General features: G+C 45.6%; 1 protein-coding gene across 3 annotated transcripts in view; it reads right to left on the bottom strand.

The window, feature by feature from the left end:
* Window positions 1–17,003, bottom strand: part of LOC126522323 (thiol S-methyltransferase TMT1A-like) — a 44,027-nt gene that overhangs the window by 12,486 nt on the left and 14,538 nt on the right. For 2 of the 3 annotated variants that reach the window (XM_050171050.2, XM_055066342.2), the window contains exons 2-3: window positions 8,294–8,955; window positions 2,967–3,116 (exon numbers count right to left, since the gene is read on the bottom strand). In XM_050171050.2, coding sequence (XP_050027007.1) covers window positions 2,967–3,116; window positions 8,294–8,701 — 558 coding nt within the window. In that variant the 5' untranslated portion in view covers window positions 8,702–8,955. Of the gene's footprint in view, window positions 1–2,966; window positions 3,117–8,293; window positions 8,956–10,984; window positions 11,208–17,003 lie in introns of those variants that run through there. The other variant, XM_055066343.2, reaches the window with a different exon arrangement.

Raw genomic sequence — 17,003 nt, 5'->3', positions numbered from 1 at the left:
TGCCTACCACCGCCTCGCCACGGAACGGGCTGAAGTGCGACCTAAAGTAGTATTGCTTCGCAATAAAAAATTGATTTCATAATATATGCAGCCCATGTGTGGAGCCCACATAGCTTCGCTCGTAATCCGTTCCCATATGAATGCTGCGCACCCACAAATTTCTAGTTGCGCCAAATTTTCATAAACTGGTTGTGATATATAGCACAATTCTAAACCTTCAGCTAAATGACTCGATGGGGCGGCCATTAGTACCATGAGAAATCAATATGATTTATTAGATACATAACCTAATTACACTAATGACCTATTCTATTAAATATTTGACGGTACACATTCCAGTCTGCAAATCACAGCCGGTGAGTTCACGAAGTATATGTAATTGAAACGAATTCTCAGGACAACACCGGTTTCGATATAATTCTCAATAGTTACTTTTGTGCTCCAATGCGTAAAACAGCGTTTTCATAAGAAAGCGCAACAAAAGTGGCAGTGAATATTTACCCCACGTCTGTGGGCGCACATTTCGAAACTGGTGACATCCTCAGCATTCGTTCTAAGTCAAAATTTCTTGCTAACTCACTCACTACAATTCGTATATTGAATTATTTACCATAAGGTTATTGGGTACAAAGAAAATTAGTACAATTAGTGTAGTATTCAATTAGGCATTTTGATTTCTCGTAGATGTAATGGCAACCTGACCGAGTAATTTAGCTCAAGGGCTGGAATACCCTTTGCCTCAGGCATTTTTCTTTATTTGGTGCAGTTTCAAAACACCTTATGTATAGAAGTAACTAATACGTTTACAAGTTTACAGCAGTTACAGGTTATTCGTGGGGTGAAGAACCATGCCTGTCTTATGAAAATACTTTTGGAGCCACTTGGCACATCAAAATAAAGAAGGTTAAGAGCTGATGCACAATCACATCTCAGCATAAGAAGCATAGAGCATGTTGAAAACTAGAAAGAAATAAGGTAGCCAGAATATAAAAACAATGTTCAGCTGTGTACGTCTCCCTCCATATAAAACCTTCCATGATCTATGAAGCAAGAGTGGCCGAATTACTCCTTCAGACTCGCAGAAATTCCCCATTGTCTTAGAAGGCTCATTTTTGAACCTGCACCGGGTTTTTCTTTTTCCGGCGCTGTCATTGCAGTTTACTCAACGCTAGTTAATATGGTGGGCTTTCTGACGAAGCACCGCCACCATCCTTGTGTGCGTTGAGCGCGCTGCTTCATTCTTGCATGTCCTTTAATTTCCCGACATCTACTTAGTATTTACTGGAAACACGAGAATGAAGTGTAATTTTTGTGAGCTCTCTGCACTGTGTTTGTAGTATACATGTACACAGGGCGACAAAAGTTTACGGACAACGGGATGTCCTAAAATATTCAATTCCCGAGCAGCCTGTAGCAGTAGCCAGTGAAACTGTATGCGACAATGTTCTTAGCATATTCCAGTGGAGGCCCGAAATGCAAGTACCAGACTGCGTTGTGAGGCTGCGGGGATATTCCGCTTTTTCTCAGATCTCGTTCCCCGCAATATTTTGTCGCCGCGTGTACAACCACAAATACAATGCTGCATTGAAATACAGTACACTATCGGCGGAAAGAAACTGACGCTTTTGTGTTCTGAATATGTGGCCTTTCTCTTACACACCTGCTCGTGTTCGCTAAACACATCATGCAAAAAAAAAAGAAAACATGCAAATCATGCCCGCGAACTCCTCTAAAAGCTTCATTTTCCGTGCAAACACACGGTATAAACGTTTATTTAGGAATCATTAGGCCACTGGTCTCATGGTCGCTAGTTATTTCCACCTTTAAGAATGCAGATTGCGATATTTGTGGAGTTTTGTGTGCTCATGAACTAATATACGGAAAATATGACTAATACTTGCCCCATCTGAATACACTCCTACAATTGTGGTAGATTGCCTTTAACCTTGCTGTAATTATACCTAATCTTGTAATTGAAGACAATGGGGGGCCGATAAATTATACATTAGAGGATGTTGTAAATTGAAATTCTAGGTCATATATTGAAATGCGTATCGTTGTACATAATGTAAAAATTATGCGTTTTTTGTTGTAGAAGTTAAATTAGGTACGAGAGGGCATTTAGACACCACAAAGAAAGCGAAATGTTAGTCTTGCTTCGTAGTGTAAGTTCATACCGGCCGTCCCAGAGCAACATATGTAGCAAGTATGGTAGCAAAGCTCCTTAACAAAGAAAAGTTCATGCAAACAATTCACGGATATTAGTAGGCTCTTTATTATAAAGACACCTACAGACATGTTGTAATTTCAACACGTACTGATAAACCAATGAGACTCAGCTGCGCGCCAAAATAAAAAGAAACTACTAAGGTAAAAATAAACTTACATATTAAATTCACGTCCATGTCACTGCAAAATAAATCTGATCACATACATACTTTCGGCATTGTGTGGTTATATTCTTTCCCATGTTATTTAAAGATCTGATCTCTAACTATATGTTTATTTCGACTACTTTTGTCTGTGCTGCTCCGAACCCTTGTAATGGTGACAGTGGGCTCGTCTAGCTGCTGAATAGCAGCTTTTATCCACCATTCCTGTCTATTTAAATGGACAAAATAAAAAGGAATACTTGAAAATCTTATTTCCGTACATGACTCAGGTGTTGAAGGAATATGTTGCAAAGGAAACTGTTTGACTACATATAATATGAAGCAGCTATTACCAATCTGTTTTTAGTGCCTTGAATGAGCTACATTTTTCTCATCTTAAGGCAGCCACAATATCACTTAGAACAAATAACTTTTTCCAGGAAGCTTTCTTAGTAGGAGCACATGAAGCTAACGTCTCATATATAACTGTAAGTAAAGCCAGTAACGGACAAACGCTCGTTGAACTGTTCGTGCAAAATCTTGAAAGCATGAATTCATTAGTCATCGCATTGCCTCGATCTATGAAGTACTCACCTTCTTTAATACACGCTTGCATTCGCCCAGGACTTTCGATCCGTCCTTTGCCGAGCAAAGTACGAAGCAGAGGACAACTGCGTCGAAGTAGCCGTCTGGCAACATGCGCATGTCCTCCCCGTATCCCGTGATCAATCGCTGCATCTCCACCTGAGGAAAAGGACACTTTTATCGCTGAAGTGGTCGCACACTTGCAGAAAGGATGCAACAGGGACATTCTTAAAAGAGCTGAAAGAGCTGAAAGAACGCCTTCCTCCAAGATTCTCGTTTTTAATAACACTTCAGACACGGCAATCATTACGCATTTTCAAAATATGTGTTGAAAATTTGACGGTAAAAGGAAAGCGTTCCGGCACTAAAGCGCCGAAGACGCCGAACACGAAGAGCTATGCTACTCTGCGTAGCACATATTCTTCTGGCGTACGACGTGTAAAGAGCTCCCAGCTGCAAAGTACGAAGGATGGCGAATGAAAGGGGTGCCACCCCTACCTACCTGCCGTAAGTAAAAGAAAAAAATCAGTAATCAGTAAAACGGTCTCGCGGACGCCGGACACCCACAAAAGTAATCACTGCTGAAAAAGAAACATTTTAGAGTATGCGTAAAAGATTACCCAGAAGAAATAGAAGGTGCCAGGAGTGTGAAGCGGGGATGGGTGGGCGGGGGTTATGCATCACAATAGTCGCCCACATTGGTTTAGAAGCTGGCTGCACTAACTCTCAGCACCATATTTTGCCAGTATTCTTAACATTATGTGCGCAACTTCTATGTTGCAATGTGCTCCTCGTAGCTTCGCTACTGTCTATGAAGGCTAATATAAAGAATCCTAGTGAGTAGTTCACAGTTTACTCCGTTTTTGAATTTTTGATTTAATTAGTGGAGACGTAAACGATGACTTTGCGTATGCGTTGGAAAACAGCCAAATACTGCACTTCACAATCGCGGCGCTACAATCCTTTCATTTTCAAGTTTTGCCCGTCAGTGCATAACGCAGGTACGTAATATATAGAAGGTTATGTGGTGAAGGAGTACATTCACCTAGGTCAATTAATCAGAGGGAACCCTGATTATAAGAAGGAAATTCACAGAATAAAGATGGGTTAAATCGCATACGGCAGGCATTGCCAGCTCGTGACTGGAAGCTTACCATTATCATTGAAAAGGAAGGTGTACAATCCGTGCATTCTACCAGTGCTGACATGTGGAGTGAGACTTGGAGACTGACAAAAAAGGTTGAGAACGAGTTAAGGACGGTGCAAAAAGCGACGGAACGAACATTGCTAGGCATAACGTTAAGAGACAGAAAGACAGCGGTTTGGATCAGAGAACAAATGGGTATAGACGATATTCTAATTGACATTCAAAGGAAAAAAATGGAGCTGGGCATTTCATGTAATACGCCGGTTAGATAACCGTTGGACCATTAGGGTTACAGAATGGGTACCAAGAGAAAGAAAACGCAATCGAGGACTACAGAAGACTAAGTGGAGCGATGAATATAGGGCATTCGCGGGCACTAGTTGCAATCGGTTGGCGCAGGATATATGGATAATTGGAGATCGCAGGGAGAGGCCTTTGTCCTGCAGTGGACATAAAACAGGCTCGTGGTGATGATCATGATGATGATTATGATGATGATGATGATGATTTTAGACAACACAGATTATATTAGGATACGCGTGAGACATCTGTCGTCATCGTATACGAGCTGGTGAGACATCTGGCGTGGTGGAACTGCTTTACCGCTGCCTAAGTTACTATGAAAAGGCTAATTAACAAAGATATGTTAAATAACTTTTTATTAATAATTATACGCAGTTGCTTATATGGAAAACTTGTAAGGCGTCATACCCGCCAGGGTGGCTGAGCGGCTATGGTGTTCCACTGCTAAGCATAAGGCCGCGAGTTGAAATCCCGGCCGCGGCGGTCGCCCTTCGATAGGGGCGACATGCGAAAACGACAGTGTCCCGTAGATTGGGGGCACGCTAAAGATCCCTCGGTAGTCAAAATTAATCCGGAGGCACCCACTACGGCGTGCCTCAACGCGCAGTTCGAATACAGGCGAGAGCTTGAACCGTGAATGAACGCCGGGATAACACATGCCTATGAGAGCGAGGGTCATTTGACGTCGTGGCGATGCCCTCTCCCCTCGCGCAACACTTGGCGCGCTATTGCGGCAGCAGGTGCTCCATTTTGCCCTCTCTGCTCTGTCGAGGCGCGCTCGTGCCATCGCGTCGCAGCCCGTGGGAATTTAGGCGCCGTTTCGCGGCTACGGACATCGCCTCTTTCGCTCAGTGAACCACTTGACGCCTTCGCATCAAAAGGTAAATTGTAGCGACTGTAGGGAGCAAAACCCGTATTCATGAAAACATGCTTGAATTGCTTATAAAAGAGCATTTCCACCAATCCTGATTCTGGTGGTATCCTCGGCCAAGGCGGCTCACCAGGGGCAAATGACAAATACGAACAAAAGCGCTGTGAATTCGGCCCCAGCATCTTACGGTATTCTTTTGGCCTTCCAGGGCACCCTTTATCCTGCGCAGCAGATGTTGCTTCGCGTGCCGCCTCAGGCCGACATGTCGCCCAGCGTACTGTCAGACCATCGAGAAAGTTGGTTCAGCGCAACGCCCAATTTTGTCATCGCTTGTTTACCCTTCGTCGATACTGCCTATTTTTTATTGATGTGTGGGTTCTTTTATGTATACAACATCATTATCACAGTCGCGATACCGATAAATATCAAGTGCCAAACGTTCTACTCTGTAACTCCATAACAAATAATGATGTGTATTCTGCAAACTCGACCTATTAAGGCACCTAAGTGCACAAATGTGTAGTATACATGGTTCAGGAAGGTACTACAAATTTGTGAGTTGTACTTTCGTAAAACAGGGATAAACAATGTTCGAATTCTGCGTAAGTTGTAAACTCACATATCACATTTGTCTACTTGATCTAAGTTATAACATAAGCAGTTTACAGAACTGTGATAGCTGTTTCTGGTGCCAAGCTAAGCTAGATACCGTGAAGCTCCTGCTTCAGTTTGTTTTTCGACACCAATATTCAGCAAACTTTAAAAGTTATATCAACTTGTAAGTAAAAAATATACTTTATACAGTTGCTAAAATTCGCATTCTTTTCTCAAGTACAACCAATTTAATTCAAATCTGTCCATAGGCTATTGAAGGAGAGCGTTGCTTCCTATACATGTATTTCATTCGGAAAATAAGAGCGCACCCCGAGGGAATTGTTAGTATGAACAAAAAAAGAAAGCAACATCACATTGCCTTAGCATGAAGTTCTTGCGTGGGGTCCATTCGTATACCAGTTATTAGGGCACTTGTAAAGCACAGAAACGCTTACATGAGACATTCTCAGAACCGATGTTAAATTTGTAGCATTCGTCACAAAATTACAATTCTTGCGAATGTAGTAAGCTGAATTTTGATTAGGCCCTGAATAGTTTTAAATATAGCAAAGGATATGTTTCACAAAAACTAATATTAACAGACTGGTAACTCAGCACCAGAAATACATATTGCAGTTCTGTAAACTGTTCAGATGGAGCATCCAAAATGGGCAAATGTAATGTATTATACATTGCTATGAAATACTCAACCAATATGTGAGTACGACTTTTGTAAAGCTCCAGAAAACCTTGTAACTCACGTAACTTAGAAATAATAATACCAAATTCGTCCAGGTACTGTGCGCAGAATTGTGGTATCATTTTTGATTGATTAGTTAGAGTTGTAAACTTGATAGTTTAGTTTTCAGAAATTCTTCCATTTTTGTTGCTAATTTTGGTCATTGTTGAAATTGTTTCTCGTTTTTGCTATCTAAAGGATCCCTAAGCAAAACAAAACATTCCAGTGAAGCAGTAACTAGAGTTTCACGGTTGCTCTTAAATGCAACAAATCTCAACAGGTTTGTTTAGGTGTTTGCTGAGCAAAACAATTTTTCCATTCATATGTATTTTAATGGGAGCCCAGGAGCTAAACATTCCTCTTGGGAGAGAAGAAAAAGAAAGCATGCTCTCTATTTTTTTTTTCATAAACTGATTTTAACACTAGCACCTTTACACTGAAGATTTCGCAGTCACACCTATTATATGTCAAGCTTTTCCCAGATATTAAATGTCATCTCACCTAGTACCCAACGGTTCAAATCATGCGCATGCTAAAGGACGTGCCGCCGAATATTATCGCTTCTTTTGACGAACAAAATAACACTGTAGGAAAATTGCCAAGTAACATTGCCATTGTAACATTGCCAAGGGAAATGTATTTATCCTTACTAAGTCTGGATATACAACATTAAGCTGCTACAGGAAAAAAAAGAAAAAAATCTCTTGATGAAGTGTCAGCAAAGTTAGTCCAACTACGCATGCGACGTACGCATCCCAGAAGACGGAAGTGTTTGCTACCTCAAGTTCTGAAAGCAATATTACAAATGATGTCATACGAAACATAGTAATTTTTATAGCACGGTGTTTATATGGATCGAAATATTTGCCCCATGGATAATTTTTTACGCAACTTATACTGTCTTTAAGTCCTAAATAATTAATCAGCGAACGTCAGAACGGCTTCTCTGTGCCATAGTATATCCGCGATTTACGTTGCGCTATTATCAGCTGCATCTAAACAATCGAGAACCATTTTTGACACTTAATATGGATCACCGAAGTTGAGAAGAAAAATTCGTTTATAGAGACAAAAATTAATACGATCATGCGACCTTCTTTGTGATCATATGCTGATAGGTAGACCTTGAACGTTCATAAATAATAGGGTCGATAATTGATATAACATCCAGAATGCTTATTGAAGTGCAACAAACGCTGCCACATCTGATAATGATGTACGTTTCTCACAAAACTTGATGACGTTGACTGGACTATAAACGTGGTTACTTTGAGGTTACATGCCAACTTTCTGAGATATTTGGGAATTTTATAAATATTTTATATTTGTACGCAGCATCCTATTTTCTTCACAATGGTAACATTTTACACCAGTCTAGGTTGAAAACTTCAGCCCTCTTAAGATCATCTACCACTTAAGCGAGATATCTTTTCCATTATTATTCTTGACAAAGTGCTGATGCCAGGTATAGCTATATTTATGAGGTCAAAAATTGTGAAATTGAGATAACGAAAACACTACCAAAATATATGCGATATATATAGGGTACGCAATATATACTAACCATAAAATTTGGTATTCGAGGAGATTCCTTGTATATATGATAGTGACGGAGTTACAAGTACCGTAGTAAATCTGTGAAACATATGGTGCTTATAAAAGTTGAAAAGGAAAATACGAACGTTCGAGTTTCTCTGAAGGTTTCGCATGAACGAATCCTCGAAGTTTCTGTTCGGCTCCACCGTCCAGTACTCGACGGGTCGCAGGATGAACTCGAGATTTGGTCCATAGGCTGCTCCGACTTCCAACACGCGCAGTGAACCGCGGGGACTTAACGAGGGCTCTTGCGGAGACATGTCGTCGAGATGGGACATGATGGTTCGTCGAATCATGGCCACTTCGTCATTCATGAACCGCTGTAGGATCACGTAGATGAAAGCGAAGAAGTTTTCTTGGAAACGGTGGCTCACGATCAAGAGGGGCATGAGTGCAATACCACATATCCCAATTGTGGTGTGCAAGGCGTAGTTCAGGAGGAGGCGAGACCACTTTCGCTCGATGACGGCGGTTGGTTGTTTCGGAGTAGACATGCTTCCGAGCAAGGCGCTCTTCCGTAGTGTTTCAGTCCGGCTAATTTGCTTGTATTTGTAGAGTTCGGTTTTTTTTACAGTACAAGAGGAGATATCACACTCCGTGTAAACTCCGACGCAAATCCGTCGCTTTTACGGTCATGGGGCAGGCGCACTACACTGATGTGAAGACTTCAAAAGCTCTCTGTCTCTGCAGGAAACCTTGTTGGTCGTACCAAAACGGTGGAGGCTGTGTTCTACTCGCTGGTTGTCCTCTGTACCAACATAAAAATTGCGAAAGATAACGTAAGAAACACTTCTCAAAATTTTGTGCCGTAATGAAAGTCAAAGGAACAAAGCCGTTATTCGTGCCCCACCCCCTGCTAGAAGGTGAAAATGATTCGGCACTTCATTACGCTCCCTTTTGTCCCCTTTGTGCCTTTCGCCAGTCATTCTCACGATGCCGTGACCCGAGTATTGCTGCGATTGACCTCTCGGTGCGACCATTGGAAGGTCTAGGTAATGAACAAAAATTGATATAAACTACTGCCTCTGGTTGACTTATTAATAAAGGATAATAATACAGATAACAAAAATATTGTTACATAATAATTTTCATCTCTGCATCACATACAAGTGTTAAATACGAGAGGACAGTCAAAACATGGCAGTTTTTCGGACTGTAACCCTGCAGAAGGTAGCAGAAGCATGATAAAGGGACACTCAGAGTAACATAAAATGATATTGAACCTATTTAGTATTTGTTGAAAAAGTATTTCTCGCTGTGTTGCGGTAATATATTCATCAGTAGTAGAGAAAATGAGTGACGAACTTAGATTTTCTGAGATTCCCGCCGAAACCGCAGCCGTGCGGTAGATGAATGTGATGTCACAAATTTCAAAGTATTTTGTTTTCGTATTTGAGTATTTGTGACTGAGCAAGGTTCTTCAATATTTGCTAAATTGTGCCTACGGCTTTTTTATGGCACAAGAGAGTTTGTCTTTACCAAAACAAATCAAACTAAACACGAGCAGACATCCTCCAATTAATGAGGTCACGGCGATATTGTGCGCGAAATTCAATGGGCTCTTGCCCCCCCCTTTCGTTCTTGCATCTTTCCTGGCTTAGCCAGTCTCTCCTCAATATAAGAGGGGCTTTTAATGCGATTGCATTTTAGGCGCACTGATTTCACGATGGAGGTATTATCGCCTCGCCTAAAGACACGTGACGATCCCGACGGCCATGCTAACACTGCGCCTCAAAACACTGGCCGTTAGGAGGGAAGTATTAAAAGAAACGGCACGTGAAGTAAGCGCCCGACGTTTCACTGAGAGGCTCTGGCAAAAAAAAAAAATAAGTATGCATGCCATCTGACACCCACCCGCCCGCCTGCGCACGCAGAGACAATAGAGAAGCGAAGCTGGAATTAAGAGGAAGCTTTAGCTCGGGTGCTCCTATCTAAATACATGTAAAAGGAGAATTCGTTTTTCTCGGCAACCACTGCACCAAATTTGACGGGGTTTGCTGCATTTAAAAGAAAAACTTAAAATCTAGTGACTGTTGGTTTCGAATTTTCGATTTAGGTTGTCATATTTTTATAAATAATTGGCAAAAATCTCAAATTTTCAGAAAACGAAACTATCAAGTTTACAACTCCGTAACCCAGCAAGAAAAAATGATATCGCAATTCTGTGAATTGTAGCTGATAGCACATCTAAAGCGGACAAAATTGATATGTTACACATGAACCTCAAAAAATGTGTCAATGTGTTATTACAACTTTTGCAAAACTCTCGTAAATAACGTAACAAATTCACGTAAGATGTAAAATGACATATCAAATTTGTCCGCTTTGAATGGTCTAATGGATGCCGTTTACAGAATCGCGATATCTGTTTTTGATGCAGAGCTATTAGTTTGTAAACTTCGTGCTTCTATTTTTTTCGAACTTCTGAATTTTTGAAAATCTTTTTAACAAAATTCAAGCCCTAAATCAAAATTCCGCTTCCAACAGTCACTAGAATTTAGCTTTCTCTCTCAAATGCAACAAATTTCATTAAAATCGGTCCAGGGGTTATCTCAGAAAAACGTTTTTGCGTTTTTACATGTATTTCAATAGGCCGCGTCGGAGTTGGGCCCGAGCTAAAGCTTCCTCTTAAGTGAGGCATGCGGAAGGAAACCTGCCAAACAGAAACACACGTCATACAGATCTACCCTCCAAAAGCCAAATAAATGGCAGCCATTGCAAGTTGATAACCCTTCTGAGCAACGTATCACCGAATTTATACAGGAAAGAAAACTTACCAGAAAATGTGCGAGCTACACCTACAATCTGTAAACGCACACAGAGCGCATACAAGAACAAAATATTCCCCTAGAGGACTAACACTGACGGCTCTACTAGCTCCAGGAATACCCCCAAACAACATCTTGCAAACTGGCAAAAGGCATTAAACAATGCCTCACTCTCACTTTTGAATATTGTCACGTGGCGTGACGTCAAAGAACACAATACTGTGAAAGGCAAAACTAGATTTTATTGGGCGAACCTGTGCCCACAAAACAGGCTACACTTATAGTACAACGAGAGCGGCGAACACAGTCGGCGATCGTAGAAAATCTGATCAGCGGGTCAAGCGCGTCGGCTTTTATACAACAGTCGTCGAATGTTCCATACTAATCGTTGGGACCCGCGTGCCTTCCACAAAGTTCTGCACCATTCGCGGTAGGCGATCAAATCAGATAACATAAGGTTCGGCGACAACAGACAGCGAATAGAAGCATCGATAACTTTCCAGAAACTTCGGATACATGCAGGTCGCGCTGTCCCGCGCTGCGCGATAAGACTTGTTAGGCGGCGAAACGTGGTCGCCCGATAAAGATAAGTACACGCGTCATTACCCCCCTCTTAAAAAGCATCGACCCGATGCTGCGAACAAACGAAAGTAATAAATAAGCACTCGTAGCAAAGAAAAAACAAAATAAGGAAAGTTCGTTAGCGTCCGTAAAACGGTTTATGACGCACCACGTGGACCACTTCAGGTCGTGCGCGACGTCGCTGTGAATGCGAAATGCCGTCTGGCACGACCTCATAGACTAGTGCGCCAATACGTCGGATGACCTTGTAGGGTCCCAAACAGCGTCGCAATAATTTCTCATTCAGTCCTCGTCGGCGTATCGGGGTCCATACCCAAACACGGTCGCCGGGCTGGTACTCGACGAAGCGTCGTCGGAGGTTGTAGTGTCGGCTGTCGGTATGCTGCTGGTTTTTGATCCGTAGGCGGGCGAGTTGTCGAGCTTCTTCGGCGCGCTGGAGATAAGTAGCGACGTCAAGATTCTCTTCGTCACTTACGTGCGGCAGCATGCCATCGAGCGTCGTCGTCGCGTTCCCACCGTAAACCAACTTGAACGGCGTGATGTGTTGTTTCTCGCACCGCCGTGTTGTAGGCAAATGTTACGTACGGCAGGACGGCATCCCAGGTCTTGTGTTCGACGTCGACGTACATTGCTAGCATGTCGGCGAGAGTCTTATTCAGCCGCTCCTTAAGACCATTCGTCTGTGGGGGGTAGGCAGTTGTCCTCTTGTGCCTAGTCTGACTGTATTGCAGAATGGCCTGGGTGAGCTCCGCTGTAAAGGCCGTTCCTCTGTCGGTGATGAGGACTTCTGGGGCGCCATGTCGCAGCAGGATGTTTTCGACAAAGAATTTCGCTACTTCGGCGGCGCTACCTTTCGGCAGTGCTTTAGTTTCAGCGAAGCGGGTGAGGTAGTCCGTCGCCACGACGATCCATCCCGATCTGCTGGAATGGTCGGCAAGGAGGCTCGATTGGCTGTAGTAATCCGGCTGGTCTTGTCGGTGGTGTCTTGCGTCGCTGACAGTCTCGGTATGTTCTGACATAACGGCCAACGTCGGTGGTCAGGCGCGGCCAATAATACCTTTCCTGTATCCTCGACAGCGTCCGGGAGAATACAAGGTGCCCAGCGGTTGGATCGTCGTGTAAGGCGTGCAATACGTCTGGACGCAGTCCTGACGGCACAACAAGAAGGTAGTTGGCGCGCACTGGTGAGAAGTTCTTCTTTACGAGTAGGTTGTTTTTTTTACGAGTACGTCTGGAGTAGGCGAACTCCAGACTTGCTGATGACGTGGCCTAGGAACAGAAGCTCATCGTAAGCGAAGCGGCACTTTTCTGGCTTCAGAGTGAGCCCTGATGACTTGATGGCCTCTAATACTGTCGCAAGCCGCCTAAGGGGATCGTCGAAATTTTCGGCGAAGACGACGACGTCATCCAAGTAAACAAGACAGGTCTGCCAGTTCAATCCTGCTAACACCGTGTCCATGACGCGCTGGAATGTTGCAGGCACCGAGCAGAATCCGAATGGCATGACCTTGAACTCGTAGAGGCCGTCTGGCGTGATGAAGGCGGTCTTTTCGCGATCTCTCTCGTCGACTTCTATTTGCCAGTAGCCAGACTTGAGATCCATCGACGAGAAGTATTTTGCGTTGCAGAGCCGATCTAATGCGTCGTCTATCCGTGGTAGGGGGTATACATCCTTCTTTGTGATTTTGTTCAGCCGACGATAATCGACGCAGAAGCGTAAGGTGCCATCCTTTTTCTTCAGCAAGACAACAGGGGATGCCCACGGGCTTTTCGACGGCTGGATGGTGTCGTCGCGCAGCATTTCGTCGACTTGTTGTCTTATAGCTTCACGTTCTCGCGGCGAAACTCGGTAAGGGCTCTGGCGGAGTGGTCGAGCGCTCTCCTCGGTGATTATGCGATGCTCGGCGACTGGTGTTTGTCGAATCCTCAATGACGTCGAAAAGCAGCCTTTGTATCGTCGGAGCAGACTTCTGAGCTGCTCTTGCTTAATCACGGGGAGACTTGGATTAATGTCGTAGTCTGGTTCGGGAACCATGGTCGTCGGGGTAGATGCGGCGGAATCCGAGAGGACAAACGCATTACTGGTTTCCAGAATTTCCTCGATGTACGCGATCGTCGTGCCCTTGTTGATGTGCTTGAACTCCTGGCTGAAGTTTGTCAGCAACACTTTCGTGTTTCCTCCGTGCAGTCGAGCGATCCCTCTTGCGACGCAAATTTCACGGTCTAACAGTAGACGTTGGTCGCCTTCGATGACACCTTCTACGTCAGTGGGTATTTCGGTGCCGACCGAAAGAACAATGCTGGAGCGAGGCGGGATGCTTACTTGATTTTCGAGCACACTCAAGGTGTGGTGACTACGAGGGCTCTCCGGCGGTATCGCTTTATCTTCCGACAGCGTTATTGACTTCGACTTCAGGTCGATGATTGCACCGTGTTGGTTCAGGAAGTCCATGCCGAGAATGACGTCTCGCGAACACTGTTAGAGGATAACGAAGGTGGCAGGGTAAGTCCGGTCATGAACGGTAATTCTTGCCGTGCAGATTCCAGTCGGCGTATTGACGTGTCCTCCAGCGGTCCGAATTTGGGGACCCTCCCATACACTCTTAACCTTCTTCAACTGGGCGGCGATGTGTCCACTCATTACGGAGTAATCGGCCCCTGTGTCGACTAAGGCAGTGACTGCGTGGCCGTCGAGAAGCACGTCGAGGTCGGTGGTTCTTTGTCTGGCGTTGCAGTTGGGTCTTGGCGTCGGATCACGGCTGCGTCGTGTTGAACTGAAGCTGAAACGTCGCGCCGTCAAGTCGTGTTTCGTCGGTGTAGTCTTCGCTTCCCGACTTCTTCGGGACGGCGGCGTGTCGTCATTAGGTCGTCGAGATGGTTTCTTCGTCGTCTTCGTCGGCGGCGGAGGACCTTCGTCAGTTCGGCGAACAGCAACCGCACCTCCATCGGTTGCTGCTTTTAGTTTTCCGGATATGGGCTCGCAGAGCGGCCCCGGGCTGGGCCGGTGTATGGTCGGCGCTGCGGCCTGGTGACGGCGAACGGGACGGTCGTCGTGGGCTCCATTGAGTAGCGGCGAGGTAGTCGGCGATGTCACGTGGGCGCTCTCCAAGCTGCGGACGCGGCGCGTTGACGGCGAACCCTCTCAGTCCCAAGTCGCGGTATGGGCATCGGCGATACACATGGCCGGCTTCTCCGCAGTGACAGCAGAGCGGGCGGTGGTCGGGGGCTCGCCAAATGTCTGTCTTCCTCGGGTAGCTGCGCTGGGCGACGGGTGGGCGTGCTGGCGGCGGCGGCGGTGGTCGACGGAATTGCGGCGTTGCAGGGCCCTGGCGCGGTCGTGGAGGGGAACCTTGACGGCGGGCGACGGCGGCGTAGGTCATCGCTTCTGGCTGGGGCTGCGATGATTGTGGTTGTAACTCGGGAACTCCGAGCGATCGCTGAACTTCTTCTTTGACAATTTCGGCGACTGTGGCCACTTGAGGTTGCGATGAATGGAAGATCCTTTGAAGCCCTTCTCGTTCGACTGCCCTGATGGTCACGCGCAAGTCGTCGGTGGCCAGCGACTGCACTCCTGCGTAGTTTGTCGAGCTCGTGCGGCGGTTGAATTGCCGGTTCCGCATTTCGTGTGTCTTCTCAATGCTGGTGGCCTCGCGAAGGAACTCTTCTAGGGTCGTCGGTGGGCTTCGTATCATTGCGCCGAAAATTTCCTCCTTTACACCACGCATCAGCAGGCGGACTTTCTTCTCCTCGGACATTTCAGGGTCGGCGTGGTGGAACAGACGGTTCATTTCCTCAGTGAAGATCGCGATCGTCTCATTCGGCAGCTGCGCCCTGGTCTCCAGTAGAGCTTGGGCTCGCTCTTTTCGCACGACGCTTGTGAATGTTTGCAGGAAGCCGCTTCGGAAAAGGTCCTAGGTCGTTTAGGTGGCTTCTCGGTTCTCGAACCACGTCCTGGCAGTGTCTTCCAATGCGAAGAAAACATGTCGCAGTTTGTCGTCGCTGCTCCAGCTGTTAAATTCAGCGACTCTCATACGTCTCAAGCCAGGTTTTCGGGTCCTCGAATGTTGAACCACGGAACGTCGGAGGCTCCCTGGGCTGCTGCAGCATGGTGGTGGACGCTGGGGGTGCCATTGGGGTTGCCTTGGGCACAATCTTCTTGATCTTCTCAGGTAGAAGTTCGTGCTCCGGGGGCAGCTGTTGAAGACGGCGGCTTGCTCGATGTTCCGGGACGGCGCTGGTGTTGTCTTTGCGGTCCGGGCTTGAATTACGGCTTGTCGGGGGGCGTCCGGTACATGAACGTAAAGCACCTCCACCAGATGTCACTTGATCCTGACGTCAAAGAACACAGTAGCAATACTGCGAAAGGCAAAACTAGATTTTATTGGGCGAACCTGTGCCCACAAAACAGGCTACACTTATAGCACAACGAGAGCGGCGAACACAGTCGGCGATCGTCGAAAATCTGATCAGCGGGTCAAGCGCGTCGGCTTTTATACAACAGTCGTCGAATGTTCCAGACTAATGGTTGGGACCCGCGTGCCTTCCACAAAGTCCTGCACCATTCGCGGCAGGCGATGAAATTAGATAACATAAGGTTCGGCGACAACAGACAGCGAATAGAAGCATCGATAACTTTCCAGAAACTTCGGATACATGCAGGTCGCGCTGTCCCGCGCTGCGCGATAACACTTGTTAGGCGGCGAAACGTGGTCGCCCGATAAAGATAAGTACACGCGTCAATATACGCAAGGAACGCTGCGAAGAACAACTGGAAAGTTTTAACCACAGATCTCAGATCATAGCTATGACACCGGATGAGATGAAATATTTAGAACATTACCAAGAGACGCAGTTTAGAAAACTGGTTCAATTACAGTGAAAAAAAGCGAATTCTAATTAAAAAAATCGTGATTTCGTCAGAAAGATAAAGCATCGATCGCGACAGCATATTAGTATATAGCAATACGAAGTAAGGATAGTCGTTTTATCGGCCGTATCAACTTGTAAACATTCGCTTACTGACAGCAAGCACGGTGTCTTGCACGCAAAGGTAAACATAAACACATCTCGCTCGACAACCTTGGAATCTCGCTGTGAAAACGCTGGAGTGAGGAATCGGGGCAGCAGCAGCGAGCGAATTTACCTTCGTGCATCTCTCGCTTCAACCTGAACGAAACGACGAAAGCACAGCGCATACTAAGCCACCGGCACTACTTGCACTCTGCAAACATCGCAGATTGGTTTGAAGATGAGGCCCGCGCAGGCGCGCACTTTGGCCACATCATAGATTGCTTTCAAGATACGGCACCCGCATGGCCACGCCGTAAGTGGTAGCCACCGCAGAGCACCCTCCTCCGCCTTTCTCACCTCACTGCCGTCCATCGTGTGCATCAAAAGAGGGTGTGCTTCCGCCCCGCCTCCCTCGCTCGACATAAAAATTGTTACA

This window comes from Dermacentor andersoni, chromosome 6 (assembly GCF_023375885.2).
Source record: "Dermacentor andersoni chromosome 6, qqDerAnde1_hic_scaffold, whole genome shotgun sequence".
Taxonomy (NCBI): Eukaryota; Metazoa; Arthropoda; class Arachnida; order Ixodida; family Ixodidae; genus Dermacentor; species Dermacentor andersoni.
Note: the sequence above shows the minus strand (reverse complement) of the source record. Positions and strands in the feature narration are given on the sequence as shown.